The sequence below is a fragment of the Leptomonas pyrrhocoris genome, assembly GCF_001293395.1.
Source record: "Leptomonas pyrrhocoris isolate H10 chromosome Unknown, whole genome shotgun sequence".
NCBI classification, from domain to species: domain Eukaryota; phylum Euglenozoa; class Kinetoplastea; order Trypanosomatida; family Trypanosomatidae; genus Leptomonas; species Leptomonas pyrrhocoris.
Window position 1 is genome coordinate 1,455,173 of NW_015438358.1, and position 16,004 is coordinate 1,471,176.

General features: G+C 55.6%; 6 protein-coding genes across 9 annotated transcripts; all 6 read right to left on the bottom strand.

The window, feature by feature from the left end:
• Positions 1–425: 425 nt before the first annotated feature.
• On the bottom strand, positions 426–1,675 carry ABB37_01534 (putative mitochondrial MRP protein-like protein; the record flags this gene model as incomplete). The annotated part of the gene is made up of 1 exon (XM_015798077.1): positions 426–1,675. Exon 1 carries the CDS (start codon positions 1,281–1,283, stop codon positions 426–428), a length of 858 nt encoding a protein of 285 aa, XP_015663597.1. The 5' UTR covers positions 1,284–1,675.
• Positions 1,676–3,119: 1,444 nt separating this feature from the next.
• Positions 3,120–5,508, bottom strand: ABB37_01535 (hypothetical protein; the record flags this gene model as incomplete). Its single annotated transcript, XM_015798078.1, has 1 exon — positions 3,120–5,508. The coding sequence occupies exon 1, from the start codon at positions 5,400–5,402 to the stop codon at positions 3,120–3,122; it is 2,283 nt and encodes a 760-aa protein (XP_015663598.1). The 5' UTR covers positions 5,403–5,508.
• Positions 5,509–6,014: 506 nt separating this feature from the next.
• On the bottom strand, positions 6,015–7,523 carry ABB37_01536 (hypothetical protein; the record flags this gene model as incomplete). Of its 2 annotated transcripts, none has more annotated exons than XM_015798080.1 (1): positions 6,015–7,523. In XM_015798080.1, exon 1 carries the CDS (start codon positions 7,437–7,439, stop codon positions 6,015–6,017), a length of 1,425 nt encoding a protein of 474 aa, XP_015663600.1. In that variant the 5' UTR covers positions 7,440–7,523. The 2 variants fall into 2 exon arrangements, with proteins under 2 accessions (XP_015663600.1, XP_015663599.1); XM_015798079.1 differs by having other exon boundaries at positions 6,015–7,495.
• Positions 7,524–8,033: 510 nt separating this feature from the next.
• On the bottom strand, positions 8,034–10,042 carry ABB37_01537 (hypothetical protein; the record flags this gene model as incomplete). The annotated part of the gene is made up of 1 exon (XM_015798081.1): positions 8,034–10,042. Exon 1 carries the CDS (start codon positions 10,014–10,016, stop codon positions 8,034–8,036), a length of 1,983 nt encoding a protein of 660 aa, XP_015663601.1. The 5' UTR covers positions 10,017–10,042.
• Positions 10,043–11,367: 1,325 nt separating this feature from the next.
• Positions 11,368–13,054, bottom strand: ABB37_01538 (putative Vacuolar ATP synthase subunit B; the record flags this gene model as incomplete). 2 transcript variants are annotated; one of them, XM_015798083.1, is made up of 1 exon in its annotated part: positions 11,368–13,054. In XM_015798083.1, the coding sequence occupies exon 1, from the start codon at positions 12,853–12,855 to the stop codon at positions 11,368–11,370; it is 1,488 nt and encodes a 495-aa protein (XP_015663603.1). In that variant the 5' UTR covers positions 12,856–13,054. The 2 variants fall into 2 exon arrangements, with proteins under 2 accessions (XP_015663603.1, XP_015663602.1); XM_015798082.1 differs by having other exon boundaries at positions 11,368–13,041.
• Positions 13,055–14,315: 1,261 nt separating this feature from the next.
• On the bottom strand, positions 14,316–15,962 carry ABB37_01539 (putative mitochondrial 2-oxoglutarate dehydrogenase, E2 component; the record flags this gene model as incomplete). 2 transcript variants are annotated; one of them, XM_015798085.1, is made up of 1 exon in its annotated part: positions 14,316–15,962. In XM_015798085.1, the coding sequence occupies exon 1, from the start codon at positions 15,483–15,485 to the stop codon at positions 14,316–14,318; it is 1,170 nt and encodes a 389-aa protein (XP_015663605.1). In that variant the 5' UTR covers positions 15,486–15,962. The 2 variants fall into 2 exon arrangements, with proteins under 2 accessions (XP_015663605.1, XP_015663604.1); XM_015798084.1 differs by having other exon boundaries at positions 14,316–15,923.
• Between the last annotated feature and the right edge of the window lie 42 nt (positions 15,963–16,004).

The following is a 16,004-nucleotide window of genomic DNA, read 5'->3' on the forward strand; positions in this document are numbered from 1 at the left end:
CAAATCGCACGCAACGCGTCGTGAAACGAGAGAAGTGAAGGAGAAAGGGTGCAACAAAGGAGAAGGAAAAGCGATGCAGTTAAAAACGACGGCGAGGATTAAACATAAACGTTTTCTTTTGTTGGCGTTGCGCCAACGACAATGATGTTGACGCTTGTTTTTCTTTTTTCCCAACTACGTAAAGGGGAGTGGAAAAGCAACGGCGCTTCTGTTTGTCACGCATTGCTGCACGGTCACCCGAAGCCCGTGCTCTGTCGGTCGTCAAATCGGTAAGCACGGAAGAGCTTTCGGGAGTCGCATCCGACAGCTCCAAGTTTCTGGTGCTCCGCCCCCTTTCATTAAACGCTCTACGAAAAAAAAAGGATGCGCGTGAAAATGATTGTGTTGTTGTTGTGAATCGCATGTAAAAAAGAAGCCGGTACAGATTACTCGAATGTGATGGTCGGCTCTGCTGCCTGCCCCGGCCCGGCAGACTTGCCCCCTTTTGCCGCATCATCCAATGACAGTTGAATCCGCTGGGCCAGCTCGTAATACGGCTTCGCGGCTGCGAGGGTGGCATCACCACGCAAAGCAGGAGGAATGCCGTCGTCCGTGTCCTGCATAATGCGGCTCACAAACGGGATTTCACCCAGAAAAGGCACCTTCAACTCCTCTGCCGCACGGGCTACGCCGCCGTGGCCGAACAAGTAGTGCCTTTTGCTGCACTCATCGCATTGAAAGTAGCTCATGTTCTCCACCAGGCCGAGCACCGGTGTGTTGACGGCGGCAAACATGTCGATTCCACGGCGAACGTCAATCAAGGCGACCTTTTGCGGCGTGGAGACGATCACCGCACCGGAGAGCATCACCTCCTGCGTGATGGTTAAGTGCACGTCGTTGGTGCCCGGAGGCATGTCGATCAACAAGTAGTCCAGCTCGTCCCAGTCGGTCTGGAAGAGCAGGGCGCGGATGTACTTGTTCACCATGGGGCCGCGCACCGCGATGGCTTCGTCGAACGGCACGAGAAGACCCATGCTCATCACCTTGACGCCGAAGTTCATCGGCGGACCGAAGCGGTCGCTGCCTGCGATGCGGTACGTCTCGACCTGCGACGCTTCAACGCCCATCATGGTGGGAATGGACGGGCCGGTGATATCCGCATCGACGAGACCCACGCGATGTCCCATGTTTTTCAGAGCCAGCGCGACGTTGACGGAGGTGGTAGACTTGCCCACACCGCCTTTCGCGCTGCAGAGCGTGATGACGCGCTTCACGCCCGGCACGGAAACACGCGAAAACTGCATTACAAAAAAAAGGTGGAATCAGCAAAGAAAAAAGTTCGCTGGCAAACGAACAAAACGAGACAGATGCGAAGATAGGACACTAAACAGCGTCTATGTGAAGACGGGAGGGGGGGAGGAACGAATTGCGTCGCACGGAGAGCACCAACACGATAAACTCAGCAGGGAAGAGCAACAAGCTGCCACCTTTCACGAGACTAAACAAGAAAGTGAAAGTCTCATGCGGTTCTCCGTCTACATTTTTCTTTCTTTCTATATAAATCGCCACTTTCCGACCGTAAAGCAGTTTATCGCTAGACGGGAAACCAAATGAAGGAGCAGAGGGAAAACTTGTGCGTGCTGAACATAAACCACACCCACACACACGCTCTTAGTAAAAAACTGATGTTGAACACTATACAAGACCGACATACGTGAAGAGGGAAAGCGACAAGAAAGGAGAGGCAGACAGGATGAAAATGCGACATCGGATTGCTTTCTTCGTTTTCACTGTTCTAGACATTTCTCCAGAAGCGTGACGGTTACTGCCTCTGAGCGCACGAGGTTGCTCGCTTCCATCAAGAGCGAAGTCTCGGAAGGCGACAAGAGGTGAACTGGATGAAGTGAAGACGACGACAGTCTATTGAGACAAAAAAGATATGTCCTGCTGAAGCTGCTCGCCTGCACACAGTTGAAGTTTTCGTTTGTTTGCTTCTTTGGAGTGCCACTTGTTATCCTGAATCCATATGGCGCTGCTGCACATTCGCTTCACGTGCCACGCTGGAAACAAAGTCTGAAGTGACAGAAGACAAAAAAAACAAGATAATGATGAACTATACACAAACACTCTGCGCTGTGCGATCGGCCTGAGCAGGAGAACAGAAACTAACGAGAGGCGGCGACCGACGAAGAACACGGGAAAGCGTCGCCATTTATTGGAGTCCATTTCACACCTCCGCACAAAAACGCAGGGCAAGACATCCGCAATTCCTACATGAGCCAAACGTGAACGACTGTGATTAACGCAGCTTGTTGAAGCCGATGTGCTCAGCGTTCTCACGGAAGCACTGACGGCACACGTTCAGCTCGTACTTGCGGATCAGGGCCTTCTGGTTAGAGCAGATCACGCAGCAGCGGGAGCCCTTACCCATGCCGATCTTCTGGCGGGAGCGCCACTGGTCGAGATGTCCCATTCTGACGGATGTGTAAGCCTTTGAAGTGCATAGAAAGAATTGCGTTCGAACAGATGGAGCCAAGGGAAGAAAGCAGCACAACTGAAGAATGAAAGGAGCCAAAGGAAGACATCGCAGACATAGCCGCGCAGACACGGCTTCAGTGTCGCTGCAACAGATAAAGATAGAGGTTGCTTTGAGTAGCGTTGTTGTTCTTCCTTTTGTTATTGTCTTCCAGAGACGGACAGTGTGTGGAAGTTTAACAACCGTTTCGATGTCTTGAGCGTGTGAACACGCGGTTTTTATCGAACGTTCTCGTGTTGACCAATAAAACATAGTTCTTTGTGTGTACAGTCACGCGGACAGCGCATCAACATCGGGCAGAATGTCAGCAGCTTGTGAAGCACGACACTAGCATAAAAGAAGAGCACGTTACAGCAACGTTTTGCGTAGCAGGTGCACAAAAAGGCCTGCAACCGACACAAGCAAAAAAAAAGATAGTTCCATCTTTTCAAGCGAGCAGGCAGTATGACCGTTAAACCGAAGCTCGTCAAAGCACCGCATATATATTTGCATGTCTGTGTGTTTCTGAACAGCAGCGCACCATCTTCTTACCCTCACGGCATGCGCCACTCGTTGTAGTCGTGGCGCATCTCACCGCAGCGCAGCCAAATCACTGGCACGCCGATCACGCCCAACGCAACCGCCAAGGCCACCACGAGAAGCCGCCGATACATTGAAGTGGGCAGGTAAAGCTGAAGGTGCCACGTCGACGGCTTGTGCACTGAGAACACTTCAGCAAACACTTGCGCATTTGGCAGAGGTAGGACGGCCACTCCTTGGCTTGCAACTCTGTCGACCCCTCCGCGGCGACACGCAGTGCGACCGTGTAGTCGTGCACATAGGAAAAGGTTTCATCCAGACCCACAAGCACGTGCGGCGGGAGCAGCGCGTGGCTTTGCGTACGACCCTGTTGCGTCACGGTAGCCCAGTGCGAGCGCATGTGAATGTCCTGCCAGGACATGTGATGCGTGGCGCCAATGCAAGCCGCACCGTACGCCTTCGTGGTCAACGCGGTGGCGGACAGAAAGTAGGAGCGACTGGGCACCTGATCGTTTTGGTAAACCAATATCTGCTCCATCGCGGTGGCTGAAGAGGCAACTGCGGTGGTGAGCACTCGATGATGCGTCAACACGATCTCCAGTCGACCCAGCAGCGCCAAGGTGGCGAAGAAGGGCGTGGCCGTGCGGTACGCCTCCAGCTGCGCGGCCGGCGAGGAAGCCAGCCTCGCCATCGCCGTCTGCACCGCCTCCTTGCCAGTGCCGCTGTCAAGCGCCGTGCAGACCAGCGGCCGCGCCCCGTTGACGGCACGGGAGGTCAACAGCAGAGGCCCATACGAGCTGGGCACCACCAAGTCCACCAGTCGATCGCGATTGTAATCGCCGGGGCGGAGCACGAGAGGCGCAGAGGGGTAACTCGGCATGTACAAAGGCAGTGGCGTGCCAGATGCACCACCGGCCCAGCTTTCCACGCCGCACCACGTCGGTGTCAGCACGAAAAGCTCGCTGCTGTCCAGACTGTAGGAAAGGTGGTGATCACTCGAGGAGGCGGCAGTGGTACGGCAGCGCGGTGACCCGCTCACGTCCGCGGCCCGCGATGGGTAGAAGATGCGCACTCCGTGGTAGGGCGTGCATGCCTCTGCCGCACCGGCCGTGCTGTCAGCAGATGCGCAGCTGCTGCTTTGGCTGGACAGCTGCACCGTCACGAGCAGCTCTGGCAGGCCGTCGCCGTTCACGTCGGCCAACGTGAAGGTGTCGCCGTAGCGCTCACCCTTGTCTTCAGGTAGCGCCACGAGCACCGTCCCGTTCGGCACCGACGAATCGGCTAGGGAGGCGGTGTTGAAGAGATGCACCTCATAACGGTGTTGACGGGAGTCCCGCACGGCGTAGAGCAGCTCCGCGGCGCAGTCCTCGTTGACGTCAGCAGCGAGAATGGACAGCGGCAGCACCCTGCGACCTGTCAGCTCGCTCTGCTCATCTGCGAGAACGTGTGGAGTGTACCGCGGCGGCCACGCCGAACCTGGAACGCGAGAGAGAAGAACGAGCTGATCATTGACGTTCACAAAGGCGATGGCGCCCTCCGCTGCGTCGCGGGTCGCGTTTGCGGGAAAAAAGTCAGCCACGATGCTCAGTGACGGCGCAGTGGGCTGCTTCAGCGTTGTCAGCGGCGTGAACGGGGCAGACTCGCCGACGATGGCGATCGATTCGAATGCGCTCGACGGCGTCCAGGCTGACACCGACGAGTGCCGCAGCACGTAGATGCCTCCATCGCTCGCCTGCAGCAGAACGTCCGCGTCGCCGTGGCCGAGCCAATCGGCCCCAATCGCACTCACCACGTACCGCGGTGCAGTGGACGTGCTGCCCGGCGTTGGCAGTTGTTCGGTTGACCAGATGGGATGGTACACCAACGCTGCTGCTCGGGTGCGGGAGACTAAGGAGGTGGCCAAGTCACGGTTGGCCCACAGGGTCAGTGAAGAACGATTGGGCCACGTCACGAGCAACTCTGTGCGCCGCTCCGACTGCCAGTCCATCAACGCCAGCACGTGGAGCGGAGGTGCCACCACCGTCTCTTTTGTGCCATCGGCGCGTACAAATGCGGAGGGGCTGCCGAAGTAGCGCGAAGTCGCGTCCGACCAGCTGCCAAGGGAGACACCGTCATCGGGAAGTTCTGTCCTAGCTGCCGCAGACGTGAAGGCCAGCGCCACGACAGTCAGCACAAGACAAAGCACGGTCCCTCGTCCCTGCAGAGTCATACAAAGGAAACGCCGGCATCCGCGCTGCGTCTCCCGCCTTGGCAAACGATGAAAGCGGCTCTTCAACATCCACGTCCAGCAAAGGAAAAAAAAAAGAATACAAAACGCAAAAATAATGACTTCGCCAGTTTTTGGTCGAGAGCGTCGTGACACCGTCATCGACGTCTCGTCGCTGGAGAGGACGGGAGGGCCTTCCTCTTTTGTAATGAATTGACAGACGTTCTCTAAGCAGGAAGCGGAGCAGCGGTTTCTTCTCGCCTCCCTCTTCAATTCACCTCAAAGCAGTTCAAAAGCAACGGGTGCGGTGAGGAGAGAAGGGAGGAAGTGGAGAAAATAGCAGAGGGAAAACGGCACACGCAAGAGCGAAGGTGGAAAGCAAACGCGCACACGAGGCATCCATCTTCTCATGCAATCACCGCCACAAAACGCAAGCCATTTTCGGAATCTTCCCGAGAACTGAAAAGGAAATGTATATACTTCCTTTCACGGCTTTATTGAGCACGAAGCGCGTATTCGTTCTTTTGTGGTTGTTTTTTGGTGGCATCGCATCAACGCAGGGTTGACGCGGAATAATACGCGCCATACGCGGGAGAGGGGGGGGGAGGAGAGAGAGAGACGAGAAGGAGAAAAAGGCTACAGAAAACCGCGAAGGTTTTCGCCAAAGCCAATGAAGCATAAACAGCAATAGAAAACATTGTGGGGAAAAAAGTAGAGAAGAATACAAGCAATCGACGACTTGCAACGCTAGAGAACAGCATTTACTGCAGCGCATCATAAAGAAGTCGAAGCGTCCTTGGCGTCGGTCGACAACCCATGCACCGTCAAGGGAATCCCCAGAAGATCCGTCACAATGTACTCGGAGGGGAAGCCAAAGAACGCGGGATAGTTAAAAAGACCTTTGCACGCCATGGCGGCGTGGCTGAAGTTGTGCGCGCCGAGCGCCATCATTGCACTGCTACACACGCCCAACTTCGCACGCGCCTCTGCGACGTGACGGGGCAGGCACTCCACTGGCGCGTCGCGGAGAGGGCGGAAGTCAAGGAGGTGCAGCTCGAGAGGACCGACACGTCCTAAAATACGCTCGGCCAACGCGCGCTGCTGCGGTAGCAACTCCGGCGGCCACAGCTCGTCGGACAGCTTCTTCAGCTCGTACGCGTTGCGCCGCAGCCCCTCTACTGTAGACGCACAGTAGACGCCGAACTCAGCCAGATGCATCACCGAGGCATCTGTGTTCGGCACATCGAAGCACGTCCGCTTCTCAGGACCGGAATGCTCCTTGCCGTGGCTCGGACCACGCACCGCGCCGGCGACGACGGACTGCTTCGACTCGTCTGTGCTGTTTAGCACCGCCGGTGCCGCGTGCGAAGAAGACGCTGGTGGTGGCGATGGGACCGCAGCGCTTATGCGCTGACGCACATCCAACGGCATCACAAAGCTGCTGCTGCACACGACCACGATGCGATCGTCGACGACGTTCAAGATGACCCGCCGTTTGAACCTCGCCCATGCCGCAAGACTCTCCTCAGTCACCAAGTCGAGCGTGATAAGCGTGCTTTGGGAGAAGAGATCCGCGACGGCGGCCGACAGTAGACTGCCCGCCATCTTCCCCAAAAAGGTCTTGACATGGGACCCTACGTAGAGCACACCGAGATGTGGCGTCGCCATCGTGCAGAATGTGTCCCAGTGCACGCCGCGCACCCATGGGCTTTGCGAGACAAGTTGCTCCACCCACCGCATAATGAGTGGGAACGCGAACCGTAGGATGAGTCCACCCATGGAGTGCCCGACGGCTGAGAAGTGCAACTCAACGGGTGCGCCGCGGGCCGCCGAACCTGCAGCCGTACCGCGTCCACTTTTATCGTCGTGGTCGACGCCCCTGTTCCTTTCCCTGCTGAAGGGAGAGAGTGTCTCGGAAATAACTGCGCAGGCGTGATTGCTGTATCGCTGCGCGTACGCCACGACGCCCTGTTCTCTTCGCAGAAAGCTACTTCCGGAAGGGTGAATAAAAACGAAGTGCGGCGAGGCCGGCTGTGAAGCGGGTGCGTCATCGCCGTGCGCCGCCCGTAGTGCACTCTCTGCGGTGCTGCTCAAGTAGTGAAAGTCCGTCTCTCGCCCATGGTAGCCGTGATGGAGGAACACGAAGTGCAGGCACACAAAGTCCTCTGCCGGCGTAGCGGCGGATGCACGCGACTCCATGGTGTAATGAGAAAGAGAGGATGAGCTTTGTGTCCCTTTGATTTACGAATTGCGGCTGTGAAGTAATAGGGAAGGGAAGAATTCTGTAAGAAGAAGCAGCGAGAAACAAAGAATGACAGAGACATGAGGATTTCGCTGTTTCTGGAGAAGCGACGAGCTAAGCGCTTCAACGCCTGTTCTCCCCTTCAACACATTGTATCGCCGTTTTATGCGGCACGAAGCTGACTGGCGAAGACACGTCTTTTCGTCCTTTCCTTTCTCTCTCTCTCTCTCTGCCCCCTCTTCCTCCTCTGCGCGATGCGAATGTGTCAAGCTGAAACGGTACTCAATTGAATCATCAAACGCTGTTTGAGCTGACCACCCATTCTGTCGTTTCCTTGAGGTTTTCTTCTTTTTGAATTCCCCGGTTACAACGAGAGACTTTGAAGCCGCCGTCGACACAAATCGCAAACCGACACCACACGTAAATCATGCGATGCCAATCTGAAACACATAAACAAAAAAAAAGATCCACCTTAAATCGGCACAGCACGCACACGCGCACCAATGCCGTTTCTGTTCCCCTATAGATACGCCTGTGTCTTCGCGCAAACTTCACTCGATTATGGTGTCCTGCGCGTTCTCTTCCACCACGCAGCGCGGCGCCACAATCGTGCCCCCGATGCGACACTCCGCGTTCACCACCGCGCCGGTGCCGATGACGCTGTGCGCGATCACCGCCTTCGCACCCACCTCGACGTTGCCCATGAGGATGCTGTCCGTAATACGCGCCCCCGCCTCCAGCTTCACGTGCGCACCGATGACGCTGCGCGTGATGAATACGTTCGGTGGCGGCACGGAGTCGATGAAGCTGCTGACAATGTAGACTTGCTGATCTGCTATCTTTTCCTTGATGGTGATCGGGTTGTCCGGGAGGAGAGCGGCGAGCGCGAGGGCACCGAGAGACGGCGAAGGCTTGCTGTCTGCGTGTGCGTCTTGAGGTCCTCCGTGGTGGCCGAAGGTGCCGTGGTGTTGCAGCAGCGACGGTGGAGCGCTGCGGCGAGACGGCGCTGCTCCGCCACCCGTCTGCGCTGCCGGCTCATCGAGTTGCAGCTGGAAGCACTTGGCGGAGATGATCTCGTGGTGCAACGCGCGGTAGTTGTCGCGCGTGTTCATGCGGTAGATGCGACACGCCACATCTGGGTGCTCCTCGTAAATGCTGCAGAAGACCCGCAACGGGTCCGTCACCTCCGGCAGCGGCAGGCCACGCGCGGCGTTCAGCGACTGCACCGACAGGTCGGCACCCTCACCAGTCCAGTGCAGCGAAATGTTCGTGTGCAGCTTCTCCGACGGCGTGACGAAGGACTTCTCCGACGCGTTCACCATCGTGTGCTGGCTTCGCGCGAGCAGTGGAATGATGTCCTTGCGCACCATCATGTCTGCGATGCCGGCGGACGCGGCGATGAAGTCCAACACCCAGCGGCTCACTAAATACACGTGCGCCTCCACAACGTCGGCGGCGAAGGTCAAGTCAGGGCGGCGTGCCGCAAATGCCATGGTGATGCGCACCTCCGGCTTACCTTCGAGGGGGTAAATGTAATGCAGGCGGTGGTGACTGACATGCGACTCCTCCTCAGCAGCGGCTGCTGACCCGTGAAGCTTGGAAGACGACGGCGAGGTCGCCCTTGTATGCTGGCCGGACTGCCCTCCGCCTTGGACGTAAGAGGTGAGAGCGCTGCCGCTGCCGGCGCCACACGGGGTGCCCAGCGCCATTGAGCTGGTCGCATCGTTTTCTTCATAGGCGACACACGAGAAGGCGTGCGTGAAGGAGGCCTGCGGGGCCTCTGCTGCAGCTGCCGCCGCCGCCGCACCCTTGCCGCGACCACCTCCGCCCTTCTGCTCCCCGGCACGTTTGCGCAGCGGACGGTACAGCATCGACGTCACCGAGGCGAGGGAGGTGTAGTGGCGCTCCACGAAGCTGGCGATATCCACATCGACCAAGATGGAGTCACAGCTGAGCAGAATTGCATCGCGCGGAAGCCCTGCGCTGTTCACGCGCTCCAGCTTCAGCGGGTCGCGGCTACCGCCGGTGGTGGAGCGACGAGCGTTGCTGCCTGCGGTCGCACCTGCACCACTGCCTCGATGACGCAGTGCGTCGCGAGTGCCCGACGTCGACCCGGCGCGCTCCGTACTCGCTGGCGAGGCCTCCCGCTCGCCCACGTCTGCGGAGGCAATTAGTGGGCCCTCCTCGCCCAGCCGGAGCGCCTCCTTGTAGCAGAGGTACGCCTTCACGGCGTCACAGGTGGTGGAGGCGTGGTCGCCGACTTTCGAGGGAACGAGTATGTAGTGGAAGTCGACCCCGCTGAAGGCGCGGGACAGGTACGCACGCAGCGCGGCGTAGTCCTCGTTGACGCACAAGAAAAAGGTAGCGAAGCCCGCGTCGATCCACGGTGTGAGGGTGTACCAAATGAGCGGTCGATTACAAATGCGCAGCATCGTCTTCTGCTCCACCGTGCTCAGGGGCATAAGATCCAGAGAGTCGCCGCCTGCGAAGACAACAACGTCCAACAGGCACGACGCGGCGGTGTCGGAGGACATTGGTATTGGGCTCGTACAAACTTCTCTGTGAATAGAATTTGAGAGCAGGCGCGTAAGTCCAACCAAATAAAAAAAGAAGTCGGAGAAACGAGAGGAAGAAAGCGAAAATTAAAGAAAACGTATTCATCGGTTGTTTGCAAAACAGGGAGAGAAGCACGTGCGAAGGAGTCCCCAACAGCCGTCGTGCATTTCACCTACGGGGACAAAAAGTGTCGGCATGCATCCACAACACCACGACTCAATAGACACTTTTCCTGGATGTTTCCAATACGTGAATACGGCGCAGAACACATGCCCCGTCACGTACGATCCATGCTACTTGGCATTGGTACGAAGAACACAAGACCTGGGTTTTGCGCGTCAGTCTTACCTATGCGAAAGAAGCGAAGAGGCACACCCAGCTGTCGACGATACGCGCTTGACACGGAAAAGCGCCGCCGCAAAAACTCTAGAGTCCCACCAGTGTTCCTTTTTTCCATTGTGTAACCTATTTATCACCACCGTCAAAAACAGAAAAACACGCTACGCAACGTCGACTACACACGAATCAACAACAACACCAATCATAAATATATGCATAATTATCCCAGCTAAATACCGACTACAAGCAACATTTTCTCTTTTAAAGCGAAGATGGAAACAGTAGCATAAATGGCATCCTTCCCTCTTTGAGTGATGAAAGCACGTTCAAGAAACCGTTGAAGAGGGGAGAAGAAGAAAAGAACTTTCGATAAAAGCCCCGACGATAATGCAGTTTTCCCTTCTTGATGGAGAGATGCTCCTACACACTGGAAAAGACAAGAAAAAAAAAGCTGCCGTTCGACAGACACACCGAGGAGAACAACAAAAAAACAAGTGTGGCTGCTGCTTTTAAAAAATGAGTGAAACTGAATCAGCTGCGAACACGAAGCGGGAGGCGTAGGGAAAAGGTGTGACAACCACAACGGAACATCAGCAAACGGTTAGTCAGACGAAAGCGGGGGGAGAGGGTACTTTCGATAATCGCCAACTCGCGATCAACACCGAGGACGCATACGTGCAACAAGCACTGACTCGATACAAAAACAAACACACCGTTTTCTTTTCTTTTTTGGAGGGGAAGGGGTCCCGAATTCGCTTCCCTCTGTGGTTCAGATGCCAAACAACACTTGTACAAGGTGGTCGGGAAAAAAAAACGACAGCCATCACTAGTAGCTCAGATTGCGAGAGGTGAAGACGCCGCAAACCGTTGAGCAGCACGGGAGAAGGAGGAGGAGGAGTTACACGTGAAGTGCAGCTGGTGACTCATGTTATTCTTTCTTCTTTGTTGTCGCCGCGGGTTTCTTTAGCAGTCTTTTTTCTTCTTTTCCTTTTACTTGCGGCCCGGCTGGCGGTCGTAGAACTCGTCACGAGTCTTGATGTCGATCTTGTTCAGCATGCTCTTCGGGAAGGTGCGCAGCAGTTCCCAGCAGAGATCCAAGCTCTGAAAGATATCTCGTGCCTCGTAGAAGCCTTGGCAGATGAACTTGTGCTCGAACTTGCCGAGGAACTCCAAGTACAGCAGATCCTCGCTACTCAGCGCTTCCTCGCCGACGACGGCCTTCATGGCGAGAATATCGCGACTGATGGCGTACGCGGCGTACATTTGGTTGCTCACGCCGCCGTGGTCCTTGCGGGTCATGCCCTCGCCAATGGCGTTCTTCATCAGACGCGACAACGACGGCAGAATGTTGATCGGCGGGTAGAGCTGGCGGTTGTGTAGCTGACGGTCAACGTAGATCTGACCCTCCGTAATGTAGCCAGTCAGGTCAGGAATGGGGTGGGTGATGTCATCGTTCGGCATGGACAGAATCGGAATCTGGGTGATGGACCCCGCGCGGCCCAGCACACGACCTGCACGCTCGTAGATGCAGGCGAGATCGGTGTACATGTAGCCAGGGAAGCCACGGCGGCCGGGCACCTCCTCACGGGCGGCAGACACCTCACGCAAGGCGTCAGCGTAGGAGCTCATATCGGTGAGAATGACGAGCACGTGCTTACCGCAGTCGTAGGCGAGGTACTCGGCCGTGGTTAGGGCCAGCCGCGGCGTGACAATGCGCTCAATCGTAGGGTCGTTGGCAAGGTTGAGGAAAAGCACCGTCTTCTCCATGGAGCCATTCTGCTCGAACTCGGTACGGAAGAAGCGGGCCGTTTCCTGGTTCACGCCCATGGCGGCGAAGACGACGCAGAAGTCCTCCTGCTTGCCCTCACGCTTCACGAGACCGGCCTGGCGCACAATCTGCGCCGCGATCTCGTTGTGCGGGAGACCGGCACCGGAGAAGAGCGGAATCTTCTGCCCACGCGAAATCGACGTCATGACGTCAATGGACGAGATACCGGTCTGGATCATCTCCTCGGGGTACACACGCGCGCGGGGGTTGATCGGGATACCCTCGATATCGCGGTACTGCTCCGGCAACACGGCCGGACCGTTGTCGATGGGGATACCGGAGCCGTTAAAAATACGGCCCAGCATGTCCTCGCTCACGCCCAGCTCCATGACCTTGCCGGTGAACTCGCACTTGGAGCGCATGACGTCGATGCCGGAAGTGCCCTCGAACACCTGCACAACAGCCTTTGTGCCATCCACCTCCAACACCTTACCACGACGCGCGCTACCGTCAGCCAGCTCGATGTTGACAATTTCGGCGTAGGTCGGCTTGCGCACATCCTCAAGAATCACAAGAGGACCGTTGACGGCGCGGATCGTCGTGTACTCGAGATGCGGCTTAACGGAGTAGTTCGTGTTGAGCTCGCCGATGTGCGTCGTCAGCAGCTCCTGCTTCGACAGCACACGCACCTGTTCCTGCTCGTGTCCCATGATGACGGAACTGAAGACTTTCTTTTTCAAATCCTGGCTTTCCTTTTCGAATAACTGAACGCAAGAAGCACTGCTGCTGTCCCGCGCGTCGTATGCGTGCTGATGAGTTGCTATGCGTGCTACCCTCACCGATAATAACAGAAACGACACAAAGAGAGGATGCAAGAGAGCTCTTACACTGTCAACTACACAAGGGTACTAAGGAAAGGGCGGAGAAACAAGGAAGAAGGAAGTCTTCTTTTCATGTACGCCTGCAACCGGGTCCTCAATACAGCGTTTTAAACAATATGTAGCGTGCCGCCCTTCTGGGCTCCCACCCATGCTTTCGCGTAGGCAGGCACTCCTGGCACCCGTGTTGAGTTCCTCAACCTTCTGCATCCGGTGTCCTGTCGCATTTCTTTCGAAGTCACGCTTAAACACCAGTGCGTGCAGAGCGGGTTCGTTGACCACGCACTCAGTTCAAACAAGGCGATAAGCGCATGCGTTTGCCACCTTAACCAAACTTCGATCACGATGTATGAATAAAGGCAGATGACGGCTTTCCTTCTTCGTTGTTGTTTTGTGTAACAGGTTATACTTTTCGATTGACGAGCGCACGAGGGAGGCGTTAGCAACCCTTAAAACGGTGGATTCACCGAACTGGAAAAAAAGGGAAAACATTTTTTTCTTAAAGAAACAAAGAGTAGCCGGACAGGAAAAAAAAAAAGAAAGAAAGGCGCGCTTTCGGGTACCCGTTGTGCTCCCACCTTTAGTTGCCTTGCAAGAAGGTTCCAGCTACACGCACACACACGCACACACCTCCACATGTGGCAACCAACGCAGGCTTACTAACGAATTTGCTTCCAACTTGTCTCCTTATTTTTCTCTTTTCTTCATTCAAGTCGTTGTGGCGCACTTACTCTGCTCAATCACCAAAACAAATAAGAAGCTCATGTTTTCTTTTATATAGATATATAGATAGGTAAATAGAGGGAGACGTAAATAGCGAGAAAAATCGGTTTTGGTCCTTTCGGGTTATCGGGGCCATTTGGAAATATGAGGGAAGAGAAAAGAAAGAAACAAAAACAACCACAACAGAGAGAAGACGGCGAAGGCAATAAACTGTAAAGAAAATAACGCAGTCGTGTTTCATTCCTGCGATGTACACACACAAACAACAGCAATTTCGCACATGCACCACAGAAGGCGAAAAACACAAGAAGAAGAAAGAAAACACTAAAGGAGCTGCAAAACAACTAGAAGAGATGCAGGCTCGGCAATTCCTACTATTAGACAACAGAACAATAAATCCAACAGAAAGGCAACAAAAAGAAAAGGAAGAGGACGGAAGTGGAGAACGGAAAGGAGAAGAAAACAATCAACACACAAATGACTCAGCCGCCTTCCTCTCGCCTTCGTCTACATCCTCCCCGTTTCTACCTATTTTTCACTGCTTGCTACGTGCATACAAAGCAGCGTTTCTACGACAGGTCCAGCACCATACGAGCCGGATCCTCCACCAAATTCTTCACCTTGACTAAAAATGTGACAGCGTCGCCACCGTCGATGAGGCGGTGGTCGTACGTGAGGGCGATGGCCATGATGTCGCGAATCTTGATCTCGTTGCCCACCACCCACGGCTTCTTCTTGATGGCGTGCATGCCGAGAATGGCGCTCTGCGGGGGGTTGATGATCGGCGTGCCCATCCACGATCCAAATACGCCGCCGTTGGAGATGGTGAAGGTCCCGCCCGTCATCTCCGCCATGGTCAGCTTGTTGATGCGCGCCCGCGCGGCGTAGTCGGCGATTGCGACCTCGATGTTCGCCAGGTTCATATTCTGCACATCGCGAATCACCGGCACCACGAGTCCGCGCGGGGTGGCGACGGCGATGGAGATGTCTACAAAGTCGTGGTAGTCGATGGTGTCCTTGCCAAAGGAGGCGTTCACGATCGGCACATCCTTCAGGGCGATCGCGCACGCCTTCACGAAGGGCGACATGAGGCCCAGCTTCACGTCGTGGCGCTTCGCGAAGTCGTCCTTGTACTTGTTGCGCAGCTCAAACAGCGGTGTCATGTCGACTTCGTTGAAGGTGGTCAGCATGGCGCACGTGTTCTGGCTGGCTTTAAGACGGTCGGCAATGCGGTGCCGCATCGACGAGATGCGCACACTTTTCACGCGCGGGTCCGCACCGCTGACGGTCTGCACGCTGGGCTTTGCAGGCATCGGCGCAGCAGCAGCGGGCGCGGCAGCCGCACCCGCCGGCGCTGCCGGAGCAGCGGCCTTCGGGGCGTCGGGCTTCGCCGCCTCCTCCTTTCCGGCAGCCGGCGCGGCAGCTGGGGCCGGACCCTCCTTCATCGTTGACAGCTCTGCGCCCACCTCTACATCCGCGCCATCCTCAAAGTTGATCTTCGTAATAACACCGTTCTTGGGGGCGCGCACGTCCACGTTGAGCTTATCGGACTCAATCTGGCAAATTACCTCATCCTCGGTAACAGCGTCGCCGACCTTCTTGGTCCAGTTCACCACCTTCCCAGTGCTGATGGACTCGGCAATCGTCGGCACCTTGATGCTGAGGCAGAAGCGAAGGCACATGTTGTGGGCCGCACCACATGCCTTCGGTAGCACGCGAGAAGAGACACGGCGAAGCATTGTGGGTGCTCGTGCGACTTCTTGAGATCCAAAAAGAAAAAGAAAAAAAGAACAGAGTCAAGACAAAGACACGATACGAGACGCTTCTGGAAGAGTGTAATGCGAAGAACAAAATGAGAAAAAGTAGTAGAAATCACGCCGAACAGCGGGGCGAAGGGGGACAACGTTTGTGTGACGACTTGAATTACAAAACGTGGAGACCGACGTTTCAGCGGGGGAAAAGAACCGATGACGATGCGGCGCTATCACACACGGTTTGAATAGGTGAGATTTCTCTTGAAGAATGTGGATATGTATATAAAATAGGAATCTTTCAGCGTTGACGTAACGTCTTCTTAGTGAGAGCCTACAAAGCAAAGAAACAAAAAAGCAAAACAAAAGAGAAGCGCTAAGTCTCAATATGTTCGTGCGTGTGTGAAGAGGTTGATGCTGAACTGCTGCCACAGGGGAGGGGGGAGAGAACGGAAAGAAAGAAGCTGTGAATTGCCGGCAAAAGATGAACGAGGTACATAAAGCACA